General features: G+C 46.6%; 1 protein-coding gene across 5 annotated transcripts in view; it reads right to left on the bottom strand.

The window, feature by feature from the left end:
• Positions 1-17,234, bottom strand: part of LOC123745435 (Exchange factor for Arf 6) — a 109,144-nt gene that overhangs the window by 53,090 nt on the left and 38,820 nt on the right. For all 5 annotated transcript variants that reach the window (XR_006771336.2, XM_045726018.2, XM_045726009.2 and 2 more), the window contains 4 exons: positions 13,383-13,575; positions 9,287-9,462; positions 3,823-4,054; positions 3,061-3,205 (listed from right to left, as the gene is read on the bottom strand). Coding sequence is in view for 4 of the 5 variants with exons in the window: in XM_045726018.2 (XP_045581974.1) it covers positions 3,061-3,205; positions 3,823-4,054; positions 9,287-9,462; positions 13,383-13,575 (746 nt within the window). In the remaining variant the exon portion in view is untranslated. The remainder of the gene's footprint in view (positions 1-3,060; positions 3,206-3,822; positions 4,055-9,286; positions 9,463-13,382; positions 13,576-17,234) is intronic.

Genomic DNA, 17,234 nt, shown 5'->3' on the forward strand with positions numbered 1-17,234 from the left:
GTTAGACCCAGAAGTACCAGCTAGAGGAACAGGCTCAAATGCACTCGTCGTCACACCAAGAGGGGGCATCCACCGAAACCACCCGAATCTCACCAACAACTAAACCCTGCCCCGACTCCGAAACCCTCAGACGCTTCAGAGCTGGGTGCAGGGATGGGAGGAACATGATGAACAACAGCAGGGGAAGGATAAGGTGGCGCAGACAAAACCAAATTCGAGGTGTCTAACACCCCCAAATCCGAGTCCCTATAACCAAGACAGGGCAATCTCAGGGCATACGGGTGAGCAACCAACCTAGTGCGCTGCAGCAACCTATAATGCGCATGTAACACCGAAGCTGCCTGCACCCGAATATCAAGATTAGTGGATTGGGTGAACTGGAGTAAAGAAGCAAGGAACCCCACTCGCAGGACTCCGGGTCGAAGGTGTCACCGACTCAACAGACAGCACAATGGAGGCACAACCGATGATTGATACCCTTAGACAAGGGGACAGAGCAACCCTCAAACTCTCACGAAACAAGATGGGACCCCAGGGGATGCATCCATTGGACCACAGAGCCCCGGTGGGGGTTTCCGGGGCACATAGACACAAAGGGAAGCCTCGGGAGGGGTGGGGTGGGATATGGAGTGGGCTGCTCAGACGAGCGGCACGGCGGCAGAGTGTGAGGTTTGCTTCGGGGAGTTCTGCCTCTCTGGTCGGTTTTTGTTTGCATTTTTTTCCATGTGAGGTCTGTTTCGTTATGCCTACCTTTTTGAGTGCCTAACCCCAGTTGATGGTAGATAAGGTAAACCATAAGGTAATTTTCTAGGGCCATTGCTCCCTGTGCCTCTCTGAGGGGGCCAGATTCTGGCTCGTGGTCCCCGGTAGGCTGAACTCCTTTGACTAATGCCCTAGTCAAATATATAGCATATTAGTCCGATAGCTCCAAGGAACCGAAGGGACTCCCCACAGAAAAGATAACTAAAAGTGGGAAAGAGAATCCCTGAGGAAGCACCACAATCCAGAGGTATATTGTGTGTGTCATGGCCACTGCGATTATGCAAGCAGGGCAGCACAGCGTGCCCCAACCAGCAACAAACCAATCCCTACCCAGGGCCAAACGAAGGTACTGAGACCTAAGCTGAACCCAAGGGCAAAGCAGAAAGCCAAGCAACTGCTATCTTTACAGGAATGGGGTCCGAAGGACCCAAAGAAGAGAACTCCGAACCCCAAGGGTTCTGAACCCTAAGGTGCACTCACTGGGTGCTCAGGGAAGGGAGCCCTAAGAGCGAACAGCCCTTGGTGCAAACTCCTGGCCACCACCAATGCACAGCAGGAACACCAGCAGGGTGAAGCCTATCAGGCAACCGAGACCAAAGCAGATTTCCACCCCATATAGCTTCAGCCGACAAACTGACGGTCCAGCTGCTGGCTCAGTGGGCTGAGATCCCCTCTCCCCCTTCCTGGTGTGTGTGTGTGTGTGTGTGTGTGTGGGGGGGGGGGTGGCATCACGAGTGAGCGGCACGCGGTGTGATGACGTGTTTCATGTAAGCTTGTTTTTCTTTTGGTGGAGTTTCTAGCCTCTCTTTGGTCTCAGGTTGCAATTGTCTACCAGGAGGGGGGGTGTTTTAAAGTGCCTAACTTTCTGGGTGCTTAACCCTGGTCAATGGCAGACAAGACTACTTTCTTACACAAGAGTTTCATAGGCCATTGCTCCCTGCACCTCTCTGACAGGACCATGTTCTGGCTAGTGGTCCCCAATAGGCATGACAACTCCATATGACTGAAACTCAATACTAATATCAGTCCAATAGATTCAGAAAGCCTCTGGGGTTCCCCCACAGAAAAAGGCTAATCTGATACAAAAAAAATTATCATGGCTGGGTAATGAGGATGCTAACAGAAAATACTGGTGTAAGCCCTTGCATTATTTGTGTGTGTATAAATATGCACATAGATGTGACCCATCATTTGCTCTAAGGAAACTCTAAACTATTGTGATAAATATAAAAAAGCCAAACATTCAGGAAAATCTGGATTCCTCCCAAATCTGGAGGAGGCCTGGAATAAATTAGTCCAAATTTTGCAGGCTGCTCTGTATTAGTATATACCTACTAATAATAAACTTTCAAAGTTTCACTAGAATATCTTTATCCATTCTTGTAACATATATAAAAATAGCATATAATCATTAGTATCACTGGCAACTCAGGATACTAGGAGTGTCTCCTAGCATCAGTGCATGTGTTCAAAAATTTTGGTGCGGCTATGCTCATTAACTTTTGTTATATTGTTGAGGTTTCTCCTTTCCTAGATGATGTGTTTGGAGAGTTCTAAATTCTGCCACAAGTGGGCTATATGCCTAATAAGAATGGGAACCTTCCTTGCATCACCATAAGTAAATCTTTTAAGTTTAAAGCCAATATGGAAAGGTGTTCTTCATACATCACATGTCACTAAATATTTTGGATAAAAAATCAAACTCTGAACATAGTACTGAATGCTGAAAAACACCTTAGTTGCTTCCTATACAACAATCATATTAATTCCCTGGATATGATTTGAACAGTCAGAGCAGATCTACACTTTACAGCATGGATTTTTTGCATGTTCCTGCTTGACCATTCTAGTGCTAGGGAGACCCTGGAAAATACTTATCTAGCCCATGAAGATACTCTGAAGGAGCATGCTGATATATTCAAAGCCCTTCCTAACACTACTTGGCATCACAAGAGCCATCAGTTAGTGATCTTGATAAAACTATCAAATTGTCTGCTGAGCAGACCAAAGCTAAACAAAGGGTTGTCAATATGTGGTCAAGACAGGAGCAATGATGAAAATGAATATCAAGAGCATATAAATATTGCAGGTCAAGCAAAAAATAAACAACTAAATTCAAAATGAGTTAACTGAATACGGAATGACAAGCATTTTGTTAGTGATGTCACATTTAGATAAGTGCCACATAATATATAAGAGTTGGTATACTGTATATAAGAGAGGTCTGGCACAGCCTCTCTAAAGAATTAGCAATCATAATGATTAAATTGTTTTCAATTAGGAAATTTATACACATACCAAATTGAGTTTGGTGATACTACAAGGAAGGAGTGGCCGCTGGAATTTGCGTTGAGAACCAACAGCTCCAGGCAGTGGAGCTGCAGAAAGGCTTGCTGCTACCAGGTTGATGGTGTCTATCCAAGCCTGAAGTTCTTTGCTATCACTGAGATGTAAGCCACAACATTAGTAAAACAAACAAGATATGCAACTTTATGGATTTTTTTGTGGACTATATACAATGTCGAACACAAAATTACTTTACCAAGTCAATAATTCCTTCACAACACCAAGGTTCAATAAATATAATCACACTTTCCATGAATAGTAAGTTAATGGTAAAAGGTAACAGGAATACTGTCTGTTTAATAAGAACAAACATAGCAATGCAAATCAACAAATCCACAAGGGCCGTGACGAGGATTCGAACCTGCGTCCGAGAGCATCCCAGACGCTGCCTTAATCGACTGAGCTACGACATGGTCGTAGTGTGTAATGAAGTAAGGGCGAAGAGGGAGAACGGCCTATTGACATAGCTCGAGTGCATGGGGGGGGAGCTGTGTAAAACCCTGGTTTGTGCCTCGGAGAGGCTGCAGGATCCAGTAAGTTCAGTAGAACTTTGGTTTCAACTCCTTTTGACCATGTCGTAGCTCAGTCGATTAAGGCAGCGTCTGGGACGCTCTCGGACGCAGGTTCGAATCCTCGTAACGGCCCTTGTGGATTTGTTCATTTGATGCATCACGCAATTATGATTTCTGTGTGTAATAGCAATGCAACTATTACCTTGTCTGAAGCAAATATTCAGCTTGATCAGCCGTCTGCAATCGAAAGACATGTTCCTTTTTAGCATAATCATGAGCTCGTGTTGCAAGAGCATGATGCAGACGAATGGCATTATGGCCTAACTGGGCATGCTGTGGTCCACGTCTGGCTCCTTGTTCATCTTTGTGCAAGTACAGCACTAAATCCTGAATTACACAGAACCACATCTTCCATGAACGCTTTCCAAATGCAGCTTAAAATAAACAAAATAAATAGTATGGTTAATAAAATCCCCGCATTAGATGAGGAACACAAATATAAAATGTTAATATACTGTATTGCAACTATCTACCAAACATATTTTATGCCCTTTCCCTCAAGGGGCACATCATCATCATCATCGAGTGGTGGCCATATACGGACTCTTCCCCAGACACTTCAAACACTATGTATTCTGGGGATTCTTTGATAGAGTACTGATACATGCCACAAACATTCCACATGCTAGTTTAGCTAATGTACAAGTAAAGAAGTCATTAGCTGTTTACTATGGAAGACAAAGAATGTGTTAATAAATACTGTTGCTATCACTAATTGCATACAAGTGAAGACACAAAACAATACAGAAAACTACTCTGTAAGGATAAGGAAAAGCACAGAATGACAAAACAGAATACATTATACACTAGTGAATGGCACTGTAATGTGAATACTGTGTATAGCCAGAGAAAATATTCACCAATAGGGGATAGATACATCAGAGCTGTACCAAAGGTGGTGTTAGCAGAGTGCCCATGCAAGGCACCATCCTCTAGGACAGGGGGTTCTTAAACTAGGGGTATGCATATCCCTGGTGCTCTCTCTAGTGTTTTTATGTTCCAAGATTGCTCTAGTGTGTAAATGGTTAATCAATCTCTAGATGACTAGAGAATAATTAAACAAATTTGAAGAGAAGTCAAATTCACACCTTGCACAGGCTCCCATCAAGACTGTACTGACCCCGGTACACCTGTCTCCCAAAGCAGAGCTTCAATGGGGCAACAAAACTGATCTACTAGTGCTTCAAATTACATGACTAAACATACAATATACTGATTAATATCCATTTATTTTATCTCATTCTAAATAACAAAAATGAGGTTTATTCATAAATATTCATATTTATAATAAACACTAGCAGTACCTGGCCACAGCAACCTTCCCTGTCCCCCAGTCCTCCCCACCATTCCTGCCCCCCCCCCCACCCATCTCCTCGGCCTTCCAACCATTCCCCACTCCACTGTACCCAAGTCCTCCCCACCAATCCCTCTTCCTTCCCACCATGCCCCACTCCCCTGTCCCTTTGTCCTCCCCCACCATTCCCCATTCCCCATCTCCTCGTCCCCACCATCCCAAACTCCCCCGTCTCCTCGTCCTTCCCCACCATTACCCCCTCCCTTGTCCCCTCGTCCTCCCCACCATCTCTCACATCCGTCCCCTCGTCATCCCCACTATTCCCCACTCCCTCGTCCAATGCCTTCCCAAATGGTCTGATGTTCCCACCAGAAAATTGGGAACATGAAGTGATCTGATGTTCCCATCACTGAAATACTGTATAAGAAAAAGAGTTAAAAAATTAAATGAAAATATGAAAAAAAACAAAAAACTATACACACGAAATGAGCGGCATGGTAAAAAAACAGCTCAATTCCAATGCAATTCACACAAAATAATTAAATCAAAATGAAAATAAATCAAAATCTATGAAAATTCAATTTATCAATGCAATCAGAAACATTAAAATGGAATTGTAACATATTTAGTATAGCATGTGTGCTGCTCTTACATGCAACAGATGGCGCTGTTTTTCAAGAAAAGCATAGTTTTACCTGTCACAGGTGTGGCATCTATACTTAAACTTACGAAATGAACGGTATGGTAAACAACACAGCTCAATTCCAACACAATGTCACACAAAATAATTTAATAAAAAACCAGCGTTGAATGTAATGAAACGCCATTTTCTGGGTGAGCCCCAGAGGCTCCCTGGAGCTTATCGGGCTAATGTGTGTTATATTAGACCGGGACATTAGCTAAGGAGTTCTGACCTACCAAGGACCAGCGCCAGAACCCGGCCCCTTCAGAGAGGTTTCAGGGAGCAATGGTCCTGGAAAACCCCCTTTGTGGTTGGGGTTTTCCTTATCTGCCATCAACCGGGGTTAGGCACCCAGAAAGGTAGGCATAACAAAACAAACCTTATCTGCCATCAACCGGGGTTAGGCACCCAGAAAGGTAGGCATAACAAAACAAACCCCACATGGTAAAAAAACTAAAACATAAAACCGAACAGAGAGGTAGAAACTCCCTACAATCCCAAGGAAACAAGCAAACATCATACTTTACTGCCGCGCTGATTGTCCGCGCAGCCCTCCCTGCCCCGAGAAGGGAAGGGGGAAGTCCCGGACCTCACCACGCCGGTTGCCTAGCATTAGTTCGGAAGCTAAGCTTCAACCAACGCGAAAAAAACGCCGATTCGTGGGAAGGAGGGTTGCCAGGGAGCCTCCTGGGCTCATCCAGAAAATGGCATTTCATTACATTCAACGCTGGTTTTCTGTGGGGAGCCCCTACGGCTCCCTAGAGCTTCATACTCAAAGAGAAGGAAAAGAAAGGGCTGACCTGGGAGGCGGCCGCCACAAACTCCGCAACGCGAAGCTGAGACAACAGGCTGCAACCTGCGACCCAAGGCAACAAGATCGCACAGGAGCAGACACGCGCATAAGAACGGGAGGCCATGAACATGTGCAACCCTTAAATCCTCGCGCTCGAAATGAGCCCTAGACGTCACCAACACAGCAGCGAAAGCTGCAAACGTCTGAACAGCACGGGCACAAGGATAGACCGCAGGCTGGAAGACTTAAAAACTCTGCGCACGACCTGTGAGACCCGAGCCCTGAAACAGGGAATTAGGGGAACTGGATCAACCCAAAGCGCAACCCCAGACACAGTATGCAGGTAACAGCAAAGAGGCGCAACTGGACAACACAGGACGCACCCCCGGCCAAACCAAACAAGCATCAATAACCCAAGGACCCCTCCAGAAAGCAGCCGTCTCGACTGTCGCCAGAAGGACGGAGAAAGGCTGCAAACATACAAACCTACCACCAGTATTACAGCAACCCGTTCTCGCACTTGCTTACAGTCAATATTGGCATATTTAATAAGTGCATATGTGACATACTAATTGATCGTGAATATTTTAGTTTACCTTGAAAAGCTTCATAGAAAACACCGACCTCACCTAACCTTCTTAGTATGTTAAGATAAGCATCTTTTTGCTTCTTAATTACAATTATTGCTTAACCTATACCGTTGATAGGTTAAGTAATAATTGTAAATATGAATAATTACAATTATTACTTAACCTATACCGTTGATAGGTTAAGTAATAATTGTAAATATGAAGCAATAAGATGCTTATCTTAACATACTAAGAAGGTTAAGTGAGGTTGGTGTTTTCTATGAAGCTTTTCAAGGTAAACTAAAATATTCACAATCAATTAGTATGTCACATATGCACTTATTAAATAAGCCAACATTGACTGTAAGCAAGTGCGAGAACGGGTTGACTACAGAGCAGAAACCCCTGCACCGAAAGAGCTGGAAGCTCCCCGACTCGACCCGCAGAGGCCCATGCCAACAAAATATGGCCTATGAAAACCAAACTTGAACCGAAGGGGCTACCACAAACTGAGGAGAAGATGATAAGAGGGTACCCTGATCAAGAACCAGGATGGCTAAGGCGACGCATGAGCAGGCCAGAGGTGAACAAAACACGAGAAAGCGTACGAAATGGGGCAGATGTGACGTCCACCCCGAACACAAACCGGAGCGGCTCCACCAGCGCCGCACAAAACGAGGCGACAGTAAGAAACATCAAAAACTTTAGTCTTGAAAACCCAAGAAAGGACAAGACAAGAAAAAGGACATGACAAGAAAAAGGTCCATAGAAACACCAGGAACGTCATACTGTCGCCGAGACGAAGCTCGCAGGTGGGACACCATCAACAAAGACACCTGATCAACATATAGATGGTGATACCTGCGTCAAAATACCAGACACCAAGAGCCAAGGAGAAGGATAAGAGGGAAGGATAAGATAATAATAAGAGAGAGGAGAAGAGCCAGAAGCAGAAAACCCAGGCAGAGGCAAACAGCCCCAGAACTGCTAGCAGGCATCCCCCATAGCCCTGGGAACCTGCAACAGAGGCCCTGGGGCAGAGTCATCCTCCAAGCCCTCCGCCCTTAAAGAAAAGGAAGAGTCCATGGGAAAGGCAGCAAGAAAGGGCTGCTGGTAAGACCCAGAAGCCTTGGTGGGGGGATGGAAATAGCCTCGGCTACCATCCTTTTTTGTCCGGTCGTGTTGGTCGAGCGGTTAAGGGATCCTGTACGCCAGAATGCTCCTGGAAGTATGGGTTCGAGTCACTTCTGGGGTGTGAGTTTTCAGTTGCATATAGTCCTGGGGACCATTCAGGCTTGTTCGCATTTGTGTTCCTCACGTGTGCCCTAAAGAATGAGGTGATTTGATAAAATACCATGCCCAAGATTACCAACCGAGTGCCGGCGGGGGGATGGAAATAGCCTCGGCTACCATCCTCTTTTGTCCGGTCGTGTTGGTCGAGCGGTTAAGGGATCCTGTACGCCACCAGAGTGTTCCTGACAGTATGGGTTCGAGTCACTTCTGGGTTCTGGGGTGTGAGTTTTCAGTTTATATATATATATATATATATATATATATATATATATATATATTATATATATATATATATATATATATATATATATATATATTATATATATATATATATATATATATATATATATATATATATATATATATATATATATATATATATATATATATATATATATATATTATATATATATATATATATATATATATATATATATATATATATATATATATATATATATATATATATATATATATATATATATATATATATATACATACACATATATATTTAAATTGACATTATTAGGCAATCCTGTGGTCACAAGCTGAACAGCAGTGCTGTGAGCTCATGTTGTGTGCGCCAGCCTTGATTGCTCACTCAGTACTGAGGCTCTCACACCCGTGAATGTGTCCCACGATTTTTTTAAAGATGGTGTCTATTTACAAGAGCCCTGTGGAAGCTGATGTGAACCCCATGTAGCCGCGGGAGTTTTGAATGGAATGCTAAAAATATAAATACCCGGAGGTGCGTTGCACACCCTTGTCGAGGACCTGCAGGCGCATTGCACAGTTGAGGGGTTAACAAGATAATTCTGTGAAATTAATCTGAATGAAAGTTTAATTACCAAATGAACAGTCTCCAACTTGGTGGTACTGAATATTTCTTTAGTCTAGTTAATAAGTTGAATCAACCTAAAACTATGTAATATTAAAAAAGATTTCACACAACCCAGTCAACATTAAGCTACTCACTTTTTTTCCCATTAGGATCAGTGCAGCACTTGCGCATGATGTATCCCTTCTTGTACTGAATTCCGTTGCCAGCGGGCGGTGCTAGGAAAGGGTTGCTTCCCACACCTGACTGCGAGTCACCAGCTGTGCCACCAGACTTGCTAGTCCCTCCAGCTTCTGTGTCTCCATCATCATCTCTGTGTATTTGTTTAGTAAAAGAAATGACATGTAAACGCCAAATACTGTGCAATGACATGAAAAGTGATTCAGCTTCTAAAGAATCTCCAATACGATTTCTTTTTTATTGTAACTTTAAAAATCCAGCTTTGAATGTAATGAAATGCCATTTTCTGGGTGAGCCCTGGAGGCTCCCTGGAGCTATCAGATTAATATGGGATATATTAGTCTGGGGCATCAGTCAATTGGAGTTCAGCCCAATGGGAACCATGAGCCAGAACTTCACCCCCCTCAGAGAGGCAAACTGAACAATGGCCTATGGAAACACCCTTGTACTTGGGGGCATTCCGTGTCTGCCATCGACCATCGACCAGGATTAGCACCCAGAAAGGTAGTCGTAACAAAAAATGGTAAGAAAAATTGCAAGAAATTTCAAGAGGCAGAACTCCCCCAATTTTAAACAAGCAAATGTCACACCCAACTGCAGTGCCACTTGTCCTCACAGCCCTCCGCCTCCCTTCCCCTCCCGGGGAAGGGGGAAGCCCCGGACCCCCAGTGCCAGCTACTCAAAACCTCCAGTTCTAAGGCTAGGCATCAAAACAACAAGAAAAACCATCATCTGGAGGGAGGGAGGGAGGGAGAGGTGCCAGGGAGCCTCCCGGCCCCACCCAGATAATGACGTTTCATTATATTCAATGCTGGTTTTTTATGGGGAGCTCCTCCAGCTCCCTGGAACTACCTAACTAAAGACAAGAAAAAGAGGGAAGTACCCGGGAGGCGACCGTCACTCCTCAACTCGAAGTCGGATAACTGGCTGCAACCGACGACCCAAAGCCCCACACAAACAACCAGGACCAGGAATATTTACCAAATAATGGGCACCCAGGACCCTGTTCGACCTCCAAAACCCCTCACGGCTGAATGTCAGCCCAAGACATGTTGCCGAACACGGCAGCCAAAGCCGTAAACTTACAAACATCATGGGCACAAGGGTAGACTGCAGGCTGGCTAGACTTAATAATCCTGAGGATGACCTGGAAGACCCCGAGGCCTGGAACAGGGAATGAGGGAAACCGGATACACCCATAGAGGGTCCCCAGCCACAGAAGCTGAGGCGCACAGATAAAGACGAAGAGCCGCAACCGAGCACAACTCATGATGCACAGCCAGCCTGACCAATAAAACATCAATGACCAAGGGGCCTCTCCGGAAAGCCTCCGTCTTGTTCTTCGCCAGAAAAGAAGAAGACGGCTGCAACCTAACAAACCGACCAACAGTACCGAAAGACCAGAAACCCTTGCGCCAGAGGAGAGAGCGTGAAGCTCACCCACCTGACTCCCAGAGGCCAATGCCAAGAGAAATCGCCATAGAAAAACAATCTCGAACCGAAGGGGCCACTACAAACTGAGGAGAAGAGAGAAAAGAGAGCACCCAGTCCAAGGACCAGGACGTCTCGTGCAAAGCACGAGCAAGTCGGAGGTGAAACAAAGCACGAGACAGCTTACGGAATGGGGCGGAAGTGACATCCATCCCAACGCAAGCTGAAGTGGTTCTGCCAGCGCCGCACGATACAAGGCGACAGTATAAGCATAAGATAACAGTCCTGAAACAACCGAGAAAGGAAGACAACAGGATCCGAAACAGATGAAAACCTACAAAGGGACAAGAAAGGACGAAAGGACTGCCAGGAAACTTCATACTGCCGCCGAGACAAAGCACGCAGGTGGGACACCATCAATGAAGCCCCCTGCTCACCATATAAATGGTGATAGACCCACATCAGAAAGACCAGATGCAAAAACTTAATGAGAAGATCGAACCAGCTATATAACGGACAGGCCTGATCTGCGAAAAGAGGCAGAACCACAATGGGGCCAACAGGACTACTCTCCCTTGGTAAGTCTCCAAGCAATCCAGGACCTGGAGCAATAGTGGACCTGGGGGGGGGGGGGGGGGAGGAAATAGGTACAGGTAACCCAACCTAGACCAGTCCTGCCTAGAGGCAACAACCCTGACGGCCTTGCTGTCGGAGAAGGGCGCTACCTAATTTGGGAGACACCTGGACCACACCGACGCGAAAAGGTCCACCTCCGGGAACCGGTACATCTGATAGCGCCAACTGAACAGGTTTGCATCGGCAGTTCATTCCGTGGACAAGGAAATGAACCGTGATAGGTCGTCCACCAGGACGATAGACACCCTCCAAACGTGAACAGCCAGGAGAGCGAAACCCTGAGAACTCAGCAGACGAGTTACCTGAAGTGACCAGCCCCAAAGAGCCAATGACCGCATTGAACCCTTGAGGTTAAGGCAATGAACCAAGAAGGAGCAGTCCGAATGGAGCTGGATCGTTGATCCCCGAGCGACCTGAATCCTCTGAAGCAACATCCACACTGCCGCGAACTCCCGCACCATGCTCTGGGCCCGACGGAAGGACAGGCTTCACCACCCCTGGCTGGTCTGGTGACCACTGATCACAAAGCCCCAGCCAAGAGACGACGCGTCCATGAACACATCGAGCGAGGGCAAGGGTAGGCGCCAAGGCATTAAACCCCGAAAAACCCGAAGAGGAAGCCAGTAATGCAGCAGCTGACATGAGGCACCCGGAGGCCGAACCCAGCGATCGTAAGAGAGGTGAAAGGAACGTCCTCAAAGGAACCAGAACAACCTAACCTATCTTAACCTAACCTAAACTAACATAATTAAATCAATAATTTATGTTCTTATTATAATAATAATATTTAAAATAAACCAATAGGAAACAATTTATTGAAAATAAAGAAAATCACTCGGCCTACTAGGCAAATTGGGCAGGAGGCCGAGAAGTGCATTCTGGCTACTAGGTACGACACACACACACACACACATATATATATATATAAAAGGTCAACAACACCAAGGGGTAGACCCCCCACCCCACCAGGCAGAAAAACAAAAATAAAACGTACCCTGCAAGAGTACAACGTCCCCAGGCGGAACAGAGCCGGCTGCTATATTATGGTGAAAACTAGCTGCACAGTACCTTGCACCCCTACCAGTGACGAAACTAACTCCTACCCAGGGGCAAACTGTGGTGTTAAAAACACCCCAGCTGACTCCACGGGCAGGCAATTACCGAGCACCAAAAGATCACAGCAGAAGCAGGCCCCAAGTGAACTGTGGAAGGTAACCCCAAGCCACAAGGGGAGTACTTACAAGGCACCTAGGGAATGTAACACTAGGCACATGCAGCCCGAGTACTGGTGAAAGTACTCCTGGCTCACACACCACCTCAGACCAACACCACACCACAAGGCACAGCACTGAACAACATCAGGGATCAGAGTCACACAACTACCCAGTCTCTCATCAGTTTCAGAACTGGAGGGAAGATAGCCAGCAGCAGGGGATCTAGAGCTCCCCTTTCCCCACCCAGGGAGGGGGAAGCTGCACAGACAGTAGTGTGGTGATGGTTGTGACGTCATGCTCGTTTGCTCATTTTAGTTTGGGAAGTTCTGTTCAACAGTTCGGCTTTCAGCAGCAAATTTTTAACCAGATAGGGTTTGTTTTGGGGCATCTACTTTTCTCGGTGCCTGACCTGGTCGATGGCAGACATGGAATGCTTCCAACCACATGGGGGTTTCTATAGGCCATTGCTCCTCGTGCCTCTCTGAAGGGGCTAGGTTCAGGCTCGTGGTTCCCGGGAGGCAGAACTCCATTCATTTTGACAGATGCTAGGGTCTAATACATTCATATCAGCCCGGATAGCTCTGGGGAGCCGAAGCAGCTCCCCCCCAGAAAAGCAGGTTATTATGGAATAGTTATCTGCCTTGTCTAATAATAAACCTCTCACAACATCTAAATACAGGTACCAAACATTGAAAATTACCTCACAAGTGATATACTGTACAGTATTTTTAAAAGTAGATATATATTTGAGACAAAATTTTGTATTACTCACGTGGCCCACTGTAATGGCTGGTTGCGCATTGCATGATACAGAGATTTGAGCACTTCTCTGGGGAAATTTTCTCCATCATTTAGATCTGCCAGGTTATCGATGAATTCATTACAGGTCATCTTACGCCCAACACTTTGTCCATGAAGGTCAGTGTTCAGCAGCATCAGGGCACAAGTCAACGTGTGAACAGCATCTGAAATGTAATTTTCAGTTTTAAGCTTATGAAGCCATTACTAATTTTGAAACAATGTTGTGATAATATACACACTCAACAAAGAACTCAACTTCAGGCCCATATGACAAGCAAATATGAGTGCACAAGATGCTTGTTAAGAATATATTAAGGGGCTTTAATTCATATCATGCTAAGAAATAAAGCTGCCTTCTTGCAACAGTTGCAGTGACCTCAGGCTGTAGAAGCTAGAGAAGGAAGAATTTGTATAAATGCAAATTACCAAAGTTATCCTTTGTAACCTAAACTATTGGGATAATCTTGTGGCATCAGGATGCAATATGTGCATATAGACAGAATATCTCAAGGTTCGCTGATAAAGACTGCCACAAATAAGATAACAAGTAACCCACATTGCATACTCTATGGTTTAGCATTTTTTTTTTCAACAGTTTGAATGCTCTACCTTATGAACAGCATCAAAGGCTTTGTAAGATAAAATACAGATAATATATATCAGTCCCTGAGATGTACAATATGGTACTGAATAGTTTCCTTGGCAATGACACTTCAGTGCTTTCCTATCAGTGACTACGGGGAGTGAGATTTAGTTCTTTATGAAGAAACGGCCACCAAGCCATTTATACCTGGCATGCTAATTATATCTCTCAACACTGAATTTTCATCATATTTCTTTGTAAAATTTTGCATAGAATTGGCTTCAACAATCTGCCACTGAGACGACGACAATATATGGGACGCCATCAAAGAAGCCACCATACAAGTGGCGATACACCCGCGTCAGAAAAACCAGAAACGAAGAGCGGAAGAGAAAGTCAAATCCGCAAGGTACCTCACTGGCCCGACCTGCTGAAAGAAACAGAGCCGCGGAAAGACTCCCAAATTTGGACACTGAGCAAGCAGTGCCTGAAACCAAGGCTGGGCTGGTCACACCATGGAGACAGGAGAGGCCCGCTCCCCTGATACGATTCGAGATGAGCCAAAACCCGAAGCAACAGCTGCAAGAGTACAGGACCACCTCGACCAGTCCTGCCGGAAAGTGTCTACCGCGAAGGCCTTGCAGTTGGGGAATGGCGCCACATATGATGGGAGACGCCGAGACCAGGCCAACCCAAAGAGATCCACCTCAGCATGCCAGTATATCCAACAAAGCCAAAGGAAGGATGTGGCATCGACCATGCACTTTATGGAAAGGGGAATGATGATTGACAGGCCGTCTGTCAGGATGGTTAACGTCGTCGTCCCTTCACCTTCTAGTGTGAGGTCTGGTCAACATACTTTAACCACGTTATTGTGAACCATCACCTGCAGAGCCTTGGAAAAACAATCTTGAACCGAAGGGGGTCATCACGAACCGAGAAGAAAGATGGGAGAGCACTTTGTCCAAGGACCATGACATCTCAGGCATCGCATGAGCAGGCCGGAGGTGAAACAAGGCATGAGAAAGCTTACAGAATGGGGCAGAGGAAACATCCACCCCGAACACAAGCTGGAGCGGCTCTGCCTTTTGCCGCACGATACAAGGCGACAGTATTAGGCATCAAATGGCGGTCCTAAAAAAGACAAGACAACCTATGAAGAGGGAGAAAATGGCAGAAAGAATGCCAAGAAACTTTATACTGTCACCGAGATGAAGCTCTCAGGTGGGACACCATCAATGAAGCCACCTGATCACCATACAAATGGTAATAAACCCTCATCAAAAAGACTAGATGTAAAGAGCAGAGAAGACAGAACCAGCCGTGTACCAGAGCGATCCGATCTGCTGGAAGAGGCGGAGCGGCGGAAAACACCCTGGGTTCGGATACCGAGCAAGCAGCACCTGAAACCAAGGCTGGGCTGACCACCAAGTGGCCACAAGGACAACTCTCCCATGGTAAGACTCCAACTGAGCCAGAACCCGAAGCAACAGCCGGACTGGTGAGAAGAAGTACAGGTAACCTCACCTCGACCAGTCCTGCCGAAAGCCTTGCAGTCGGGGAAGGACACCACATATATCAGGAGATGCAGAGACCATACTGACGCAAAGAGGTCCACTTCCAGGAGTCCATATGTCCGGCAGAGCCAACTGAAGGAGTCGGCGTCGACTGTCCATTTCGTGGATGGGGGAATGAATCGAGACAGGCCGTTCGCCAGGACGTTGGACACTCCCCGGATATGAACCGCACAGAGAGTCAAACCCCGAGAAGCCAACAAATGAACCACTTGAAGCAACCAGCCTCAAAGAGGCAAGGACTGAAGAGAGCCCCCACAGTTCAGGCAATGAACCACTGGAGAACAGTCCGGATAGAGCTGGATGGCCCGATACAACCGAATCCACCGAAGCAAACAGCCAAACAGCCGCGAACTCCTGCACCATGCTGTGAGCCCAGTGTAAGGATGCACCTCACCACCCCTGGCAGGCCTAACGAGCACTGGTCACAAAGCCCCAGCCAAGAGATGACGCATCCGTGAACACATCAAGTGAGGGCTCGGGTAGGCGCCAAGGCACTGAACCCTGAAAAACCCAAAGAGGAAGCCAGCGACTCAGCAACCGACACAAGGATTCCCCCAGAGGACAAATCCACCGATCGCGAGAGAGAGGTGGAAGGGGTGTCCCCAAAGGAACCAAAACAGATGCCGAAGCTAAACCTGATCCAGCGGGTAGACCAGCACGGCGAAGTTCAGACTCCCGCACATCTGCTCAAGTAACTGCAGAGTAACCCGGAACCCTTCCAGAAACAGCTGAAGGTAGGATTGCAGCCCCAGCAACACCTCAGGAGGGAGAGACATGGAAGAGTCCCAGACAGGTCAGGTCCAGCCAGGTCCAAACCTGGGACAGAACCAGATGGGACTTCCGCCAGTTCACAAGGAATCCGAACCTGGCAAGCTGGGAAAGAACCACACCCCTGGTGAACAAACAAGCAGACTGACTGGGCGCCCACACCAGCCAGTCATTGAGGTAGGTTCTCCTGAACCCCTAGCAGATGCAGATTAGTCACAATGACCCGGGTAAGACTCGTGAAAACGTGAGGTACCAGATTCAAGCCAAAAGGAAGGCAACGAAATCGGTAAGCTAGACCACCACGAAACCCAACCAGTCTTTGAAACCTGGATGACTAGGAACATGCCAGTACGCGTCCTTGAAGTCCAGGAACACCATCCAGGCATCTGGCTCTAAAAGAAGCCGGACCTGAGACAGAGTGGTCATCCGAAAGGAGGGGCAAGGAATACAGGGGTTCAGACAGGACAAGTCCAGAATGAGACGTAGATCTGCACAGTCCCGTTTTGACAATGGACATAGGCGGGAAACCCACCTGAGGGAGGAGGGTTGTTTCGACCATGTCCAAGCGCATCAACTCCGAGATGACCCGACGAAGCGCAAGAGAAGAAGTCTGCCCCGCCAGCTCCGAACCCCCTAAAGGAGGAACCACCTAACGCCACCACAGATTGGAGGACATGACCTAAAATGCCCATAAATTATGGGACCAAGTGTGAGTAAACAAAGTGATCATCCCCCCCCCCCCATTGTCAACGAGGCAAACCACGAAAGGGGCCATCGCCCCTCATCGTGCCGACCAGATGACGCCAGCTCAAAAAGAAGCGCCGGCTCAGAAGCTGGCACCAATGGCCCACCCTGACCAGCAGAACTTTGAACCCAGGCACGACCCTTCTGAGAA

This window comes from Procambarus clarkii, chromosome 10 (genome assembly GCF_040958095.1).
Source record: "Procambarus clarkii isolate CNS0578487 chromosome 10, FALCON_Pclarkii_2.0, whole genome shotgun sequence".
In the NCBI taxonomy this organism is placed as follows: domain Eukaryota; kingdom Metazoa; phylum Arthropoda; class Malacostraca; order Decapoda; family Cambaridae; genus Procambarus; species Procambarus clarkii.